General features: G+C 36.5%; 1 protein-coding gene across 2 annotated transcripts; it reads right to left on the minus strand.

Moving 5' to 3' along the window:
* Nucleotides 1–90: 90 nt before the first annotated feature.
* LOC104210214 (serine/threonine-protein kinase Aurora-2) lies at nt 91–3,377 on the minus strand. Of its 2 annotated transcripts, none has more exons than XM_009759055.2 (9): nt 3,222–3,377; nt 2,565–2,702; nt 2,116–2,262; nt 1,917–2,012; nt 1,525–1,620; nt 1,338–1,434; nt 936–1,053; nt 499–571; nt 91–401 (listed from the first exon to the last, which is right to left on the minus strand). In XM_009759055.2, the coding sequence occupies exons 1-9, from the start codon at nt 3,261–3,263 to the stop codon at nt 300–302; spliced, it is 909 nt and encodes a 302-aa protein (XP_009757357.1). In that variant the 5' UTR covers nt 3,264–3,377; the 3' UTR covers nt 91–299. The 2 variants fall into 2 exon arrangements, with proteins under 2 accessions (XP_009757357.1, XP_009757361.1); XM_009759059.2 differs by having other exon boundaries at nt 2,565–2,684; nt 3,222–3,364.
* Between the last annotated feature and the right edge of the window lie 5,044 nt (nt 3,378–8,421).

An 8,421-nucleotide genomic window follows, 5' to 3' on the forward strand; every position in this document is an offset into this window, starting at 1 on the left:
AAAGTTAGTTAAAAGGAAGTAAAACTACCGCTGCATTCTAATTGGATTGGTGCTTCAGTTAATACGAGTAGGGAAGGGTTCAAACGGGAGTCAAGAGAATGTTGTCTAGCCACTAGCAATATCAGAGTGCAGGACAAGATCCGAGAGAGATTACGATTACATACAACATTGAGACAAGAATGCAAAAAATGACTGCATAGCTTTCATTTTCAGATTAACGCTGAGCAAAGGCTTTTTCAGTGAAAAACAAAAACAATTTAGTCCGCCACAAAGATTGTGAGTCATTGGTGATGTCTTCATCAGCCCTTATAAACACCTGAAGGATCTGCATTCTGCACAATCCAAGGATGCTCCAGGACCTTTTTTAGGGGCAGACGCTGAGAAGAATCCTTTACAAGCATCTATATCCCACAAACATAATAAATTATAAAGAACAAGTCAGGCCCGAGATTACATACTGCAGTATTTCAAAGCATCTCAAATGGATTAGAGAAAAACCTGACTAATAAGGTCCTTGGCAGCTGATGAGACAATTGGTTTGGCAGGAAATTTGAGATCCACTTGCACAATCCTGTGCACATCCATAGGAGAACCTTATCAATATACCTACCAGTGTTAAGCTGGTAATATTCATAAAAGTTGTTTTGCCATTTCATTCTCTCCATACCAAGATTTAGCTAATGACAGAAGGTTTGAAAATTGTACTGCTTGTGTTCAATGTATGTGTAATAATTTCTTTTACCATTTCATACTCATGCACAATTTGAAAATTGTACCATGAACATCAGTTGTAGCATTTTATGAGAGAATTCTTTTTCTTAAAGGAGGACTTGTGTATAAATTGTACTATTCTTCTGAAGTCTTCTTCTTTTTTTGTGCTTTCCTATTTAAGTTTCTCATGAAACTTTTAGTTAATGTTTGGGGTAAAAGCGCACCTTCGATATGTGTCTGAGTGTTCCTTTGCTTCAAATGGAGGCATCCCATACAGAAACTCAAAGCAGAGGATACCCAGGCTCCAAATATCCACACTTGCGTCATGCTCCACACTTTCCACTGCAAGTTCAGCAACCAACGTATCATAAAACATGTAAAAGCAGTCAAAAGATTTGCTAAGCTATATTCTCATACAAGCCATGAAACAGAAATTAAAATAGAAGTTTTTTCTTGAAAAAAGAAAGAAAAAAAAGATACTAACAAAACTTCCAACATATCTCGTATAACATGAACCATGCTTTTATAACTTCTTGCACATGACACATATAGTCTAGGGTGCCACACATAGTCCGCTTTCGATTAACAGTTTAACACACAATGTATATCTCATTTAACACACATACCCATCTCTGGTGGCAAATAGTCTAGAGTGCCACACATAGTCCGCCTCCGATTAAAGGTATGCACTGACCACCCAAAGTCTGCAATTTTGAGTTCACCCTAAAAGCAGAAATATTTAAAAAACTATTTCAAGCTCCGTCATTTTATAACTGCAATGCACACTGTAAATTGTTATTGCTAAAGATATACCTGTGCACCAACCAAAAGATTCTCCGGCTTGATATCTCTGTGTATTACGTGCTTCCCATGACAGTATATTAGGGCTCGGGCTAAGGATGCAACATACTGCTCCAAGACCCAAGATAAAGAAAAATAAGAAAATTTATGGTCAGTTGGTCAGTTCAAAAATAATTAGGATGGTGAGGGCATGAATATAATTAAATGTTGGAGATAAATAAATCTGCTCACACTCAAGGCTATTTAGAATGAGACCAAAACCGAAAAATTTGAAGAAAAAAAAATTTAACATCTGCTCATTTACCAATTTCTCATGATTCTCAAATTAAAGATTTTGAAAAAAGGAAATCCTACAAGTCCAATAATAAATGTATAAGCAGTTCTGTAAATCAGCAAGAACTAACAGTTGCAGCACGCCGTTCACTAAAATATTTGCATTTCTGCAGCTCCTTGTAGAGTTCACCCTTGGCAGCATATTCCAGGATCAAATACACACGTTTCTGCAGTAGTAAGCACTATCATCAGTCTCCTGGAAGTTAATCTTAAGAACAAAAAATGAGAACAAGCAATGCAGAAGAGGTTACAGAAGGAACCTTAATTTACCTGGTCATAAAAGTAACCATAAAGCCTCAAAATATTTGGATGACGAAGGTGGCTTTGTATCTCAACTTCACGACGAAGCTGATGTTCGACCTGGGACTGCTTTAGCTGGCTCTTGAACAGCACTTTTAATGCGACAACGTGATTGCTCTGTTTTCACGAAACAACTAACCTTAAGTATTGGAAATGTGATTGCAGAATGTAATGTCTGTCTAATAGAGTTCGAAACATCATTTATCTCATGTCCATAAGATATCATCCCCAACCTCTCACCCATTAACTATCACTATTAAATGATAGCATTAGATGCTACAGAAATTTACTGATATAGAACCCCCAAATAAACAGGCACTGTTATAGCAGGCAAAACTAATATATTGAAGGAGCCAACTAGCAAAGCATATCTGAAGCAATTGATAGTAAAAACATTGTATCTTTCTTAAAGCACTGACCCTTTTTTCCCTAGCTAGATATACATGACCAAACTTTCCTCTTCCAAGAGGCTTCCCAATGTCAAAATCATTAAGCATCCACCTCTTTTTATCTGCCTCTGATGATGCCTCTGGTGACGCCTGCAGAAGTTGAAAATTCTGTAGTCCATAAAAAGAGCAGTTTACTAAGAATAAAAAAAATGCGGTTGTAACCATTAATTTCTGTTGAATTAAATCCGCACAAAAACTCAGAAACATTATAAATCCAGGACCAGGTCATAAGTCCAAAATCTTAACTTCTTTTTATGGTTTGAAGCTGTGTGAAGATTCACCCCCAAAATTCTTATATATAAAGAAAACTTTCAAATCCTGGAAGCAGTTTAATAATACACCAAGGCATAAAATATTTCTCATATCATCTAAAAGGAAACCCTAAATTATATATCAGAGCTGAAGCTGGGAATTTCTATAAATCTTCCCCAATTATTAAGACGAAAAAATGTAAGCTATTGTCCAATGTAAAACCCTAGATAACTCAAATACATTTCAAATTCAAGTCCTAAATTCGAAATGAAAGAGGACAATAATCACATCAAATAAATTACATAAAAAAAATCAAAGGAAAAAAATATTATGAATTAATTTGCTTTTTGTATTTTGTTCTGAGTTGTTAATTACCTTGTGTTGTTGCTGTGGTTGATTCTCCGTTGCGATCCCCATTTCTGTATACCCTAGAGAAAAAGAGAGAGAGAAAAATTGAAGATAAAGAAGAAGAAGAAGAAGAAGAAGAAGAAGAGAGTGGACGGCTAAACGGGAAATGAATGAATGGTGACTTCTTTGAATTTTTAGATTTGAATATAGAGAGGGGCCGAGGGGGCAGATTTTTCTCTTTGTTCTTTTACAACGGTCATATTTTTGGTAACATGCCACGTGGCCCAATAACGCTTCTACTCCCTTTTCAAATTTTCGGTTTTTGTTCAATAAATTCTTCTCCTCAAGGAGGAGCGTCCTTGAACATGTCCTGAGAGGACCCATATAGGGGCAGATCTATAAAATTTAAATAGTAGTTTTTATTCTTAAAAAATTTCCTAAATGTTTGATTATAAACTTTATTATTATTATTATTTACCTATATTACACAATTATTGTAGGAACTCGTAAATTTCATTAAACAAAAAGTGTTATTTTTGTTTTATATTTGTTGGATTGAGAAGTTTCACCAATTAATCAACTGTCAAACACAAATTAGGATGGTTTATATGCAGGTTGGGGTGGGCGTCGGTCAGTGCGGTGCGGTTTGCAAGAAGTTCGATTCGGTTTGTTCGGTGTTCGGTTATTGATTTGATGCACCGACAACCGAACCAATATAACTTCAGTTGGTTTGGTGTTTGAAACTACGGTTCGGTTGATTTTCGGTTTTTGTTCGGTCGGTTATTGTCCTAGTTTATCAACATTAAGCATAGATTAATTACCATTTGTCAAGGGCAGAATATAGATCAATATTCGATTTTCTGAACTACTTAGGCATCACGTAGTGTACGTAGCATCAAATGTCAGAAAAGGTCCTCTTAATAACTCTTCAGTGGAACTACTTTTGTATTTTTGCTTATTGTTAGACCTTGCCTTCACTCAATTATCGAAACAAGGCGTCAAGGATTTGCGTGAAACAAAATTCAATACAACTTTCTTATTGGATTATGAAAGACCTATCTTCCATATAGATTAGGAACAGCTTCATACTGCTTCATACAACTTCATTTATTCCTTGGTAAGCAAATGACAGAAACATCATGTGTGTGTTTGGGTAAGAAAGCAAATAGAATTGTTCGGTTTTTCGGTTAGCCAAACAACCGAGGCACTAAAACTGTAAATCACATTGAACACTGAAATTTAATAATTTATAATTCGCACACTGACCGAATAAACGATTAAACCGAAACCGAACAACCGAAATTTACGGTTTGGCTGGTTTTTTCGATTCGGCCAGTATTATGCCCACCCGTATATGCAGGGACATGTGCAGAATTTTTATTAAGTGGTGTCAATATTTATAAAAGATGGAGAATAAATAACATTAATTATGACATTTCTAGATAAGAAATAGCCTTAGACTATTAGATTTGTTGACTCTTGAAAGGTAGAATAGGTCTTGAATAAAATTCAACTTACTACAAAAAAAAATTAGAGATTGGGGAAAGGCGCACGTTAATCGTTGCTCTCGGCTCATGATAGCAAGGATTGCGATTGTGACCGAAAACAATGACTCGTTGCCGGAAAACTGTGCATGACACTACTATATCATCGGGAAAGCTAATTACTCCAGCAAACGGTGTACAAAAGGAATTACCACCACTCGCATTTGGAAGTTTTCTACCACAGAAATACCAATCGATTGAGGATGCTAATGAAACAAGCAGTTTTGATGGAGATGTGCAACTTCAACCTGTCAAAGTGGAAGGAACAATGATACAGGTAGCTCGGTGATTGCAGTACTCTGAAGCAAGTGGATCGGAGAAGCCAACTCCTACAGCAGCTGACATTGTACAAGGGAATCGCAGCTCACAAATGGGTAAACCCTTATCCTTTGTTCCTCCAATTGATAGAGATGGTAAGAGAATTGTTAAATTGAGCGAGGAGGATCTACAATCTCAGGCAAATTATTGTAAAACCTCTCTAATTGGGTACATAATAGAGGAAAATCCTTATGAAAAAGCTATGGAGAATTTTGTTATGAAAATTGGAATTTTATTACTAAACCTCAGATTCTGATTCATTCTGAGGGATATTGCATTTTCAAATTTCACACCATAGCTGATAGGGACCAAGTTCTTCAGTCAAGACCATACACATATATGAACAAACCAGTGGTGCTAAGGCTATAGGAAATTGATTTCTCATTCAGCAGAGACATTTTGAGCACACTACCAGTTTGGGTGAGATTTCCTGGGTTACTAGTAGGTTATTGTTCGACTGAGGCTCTAAGTAAATGGCCAGTGTGGTGGGCAAGCCCCTATACACTGATAAATTTACTGCTCATTATGAGAAGATATCCTATGCTAGGGTACTTGTGGAGGTCGATGTTGCATATCCTCTTCCAGACCAGATAGAAATAGAATCACCTTTTGGCCCAATGGTGCAGACTATTGAATATGATTGAAAACCTGTATTTTGTAATTGTTTGTCTGAAATTTGGGCATGATTCTATTGACTGTTGGCACAACATAAAATGTAATGAGGGGGTGGATAATAAGGAAGGGGAAAGACCAAGAAGGCATAGGAAAAGAGCAAAGCAACAAACTAAGACTGTCAAGAAAACATGGCTGGTAAAGAAGCCAGTAGTGAGTGATGAAACAGAACCAAAACCACAGAGGGAAGCAGTCCTACAAGCAGGCCCTGCTCATGAGATTAAATGCACTGAGATGGGTAGAGTGAGTATATAGCATGTACAACAGAATGTTGCTATGCCATGTCAGGCAAAAGATGGGATTAGCATGCAGGATAACATATGATCCAATCTTGTGAATGAAGATTGCAATGATAAAGGGAAGGCAGCTGCTGAGATAAAGGATACTGGGAGAAGAGGACAACAGGAAGACCCAAGTCCATCATGCCTTTAATTTCCAACTCACTATGATTATTGTTACTTGAAACATTAGGGGCCTAAATCAGGCCCATAAACAGAAAGAGGTAAAAAGCTTTCTAGCTAAAAATAAGGTAGATGTAATGGGGTGTATTGAAACCAGAGTTAAAGAACATAAACCTAAGAAAATACAAAAAAAGATTGCTCAGAGGTGGAATGTTTACTGTAATTATCCTTATGCTGTGAATGGTAGAATTTGAATATTGTGGAGAGCACACATACAACTACAGATTATACATACTATAGATCAATTCATCTATTATCTAGTGGAGGATACCAACACTCAAATTACAACACATCTCAATATCGTTTATGCTCAGAATGATGGCCAACAAAGGGAGAATCTATAGAGGGACTTAAATAGCTAAATATGCAGGCTCAGGAGACATGGCTATTTAGTGGAGATTTTAACAATGTGTTATCCTCTGAGGATAGAATAGGGTCCCCTATAACTACTACTGAAACACAGGGATTCAAAGCTGTGATTGATTCTCTACAGGTTACCCTTTTTAGAGCTAAAGGATGGCATTACACTTGGACAAACAAACAAGGTACTGGCTCAAGAGTATATATCAAGATAGATTGGGCTTTAGGAAACTACCAGTGGATACAACAATATGGTCATGTAGAAGCAGATTTTTTGAATCCATCAGTCTCTGATCATTCTCATATCCTAATCAAATGTGGTTGACAGAAGTTATACATCCTAAACCATTAAACTATACACAAATGTAATGGAACTTCCACAATTCCAGAATATTATTCAGCATGCTTGGAGTCAGAATAATGATGGCACAATTGTGCAACAGATCTGGTGCAAGCTAAAGGCTATGAAGACATAGTTGAGAGACTCTAATGCCTATATGGTCTCATACAAACAAAAACTTGAGCAGGCAAGAGAAAAATTGGATATTGTTCAGAACCAAATTCAGCAGGATCCTTTGGCATAAAACCTATTTGATTTAGAGAAAGACACACTAGCTGACATTGAGAAATGGAGCAATATTGAGAAACAAGTGATGATACAAAAGTCCAAGGCTTGCTGGATTGAATGTGGTGATACCAATACAAAGTATTTTCATGCTCAATGGAAGATTAGATCCAGCCAGAATAGTATAACATCCATATACACTGATACATGAATAAAGATAACAGATCCCAAATTGGTTGAGCAAGAATTCATCAGAGTGTTTCAATCCTTGATGGGAGATTGTGCTATTGAAATTCCTTGTGTAAATACAGCTATAATCAAGGAAGGACCATGTTTAACTATATCACAACAAAGGGATTTAATCCAAGATGTTACTAATGAGGAGATCACTGTTATAGTATGGGAGATGCCTAAAGACAAAGCACTAGGGGTTGATGGTTTTCCTATGGAATCTTTTTACTAGGAACTGGAGTATAGTGAAGGAGGACATTTTTGCAGCTGTGAAGAACTTATTTCTACCAGTAGCCTGCCTGGAATGATCAACACTACAACCATCACATTAGTACCTAAAGTTCCAGCACCTTCAACAGTCAAGGACTATAGGCCTAATGCATGTTGTACTACATTGTATAAGATTGTATCTAAAGTCATTACAAAAAGAATTAAATATATTCTTGATGGGTTGATTGGTCACTCTCAATCATCATTCATTGAAGGGAGGTGTATTATTGATAACATACTACTAAGTCATGAAATGTTTAAAGGATACTCCAGAAAAGGTATCTCTCCTAGATGTGTACTAAATGTGGATATGAGGAAATCCTATAATACTTTGGAATGGGGTTTTCTCAGAAGAATGCTTATTGACCTTAGTTTTCCTTTCAAGTTTGTGCAATAGATAATGGCATATGTTACTACAGTATCATATTCCTTTGTACTAAATAGAGGACTGACCGAGCATTTCAAAGAAAAAAGGGTGATTAGATAAGGAGACTCAATGTCTCCATACTTATTTGTTATTGCAATGGAGTATCTGGGAAGAGAACTGGGACAATTGCATAAGAATGGAAATTTCAACTTTCATACTAGGTAAAGGAAGTTAAATACTACACATATATGTTTTGCTGATGACCTCCTAATGTATTGCAGAGCTGATTTTGAGTCTATCAAGATCCTAAATGCAGCTTTCCATAGGCTCTCAGTTATTTCTGGCTTACAGGCAAATGTAGACAAAAGTGCTATATACATGGTTGGAATCTCTCCAACTGAAAAACAAGAAATCCTTGCAACATTAGGGTTTACTGAAG

The sequence above is a fragment of the Nicotiana sylvestris genome, chromosome 8 (assembly GCF_000393655.2).
Source record: "Nicotiana sylvestris chromosome 8, ASM39365v2, whole genome shotgun sequence".
Classification (NCBI taxonomy): Eukaryota; Viridiplantae; Streptophyta; class Magnoliopsida; order Solanales; family Solanaceae; genus Nicotiana; species Nicotiana sylvestris.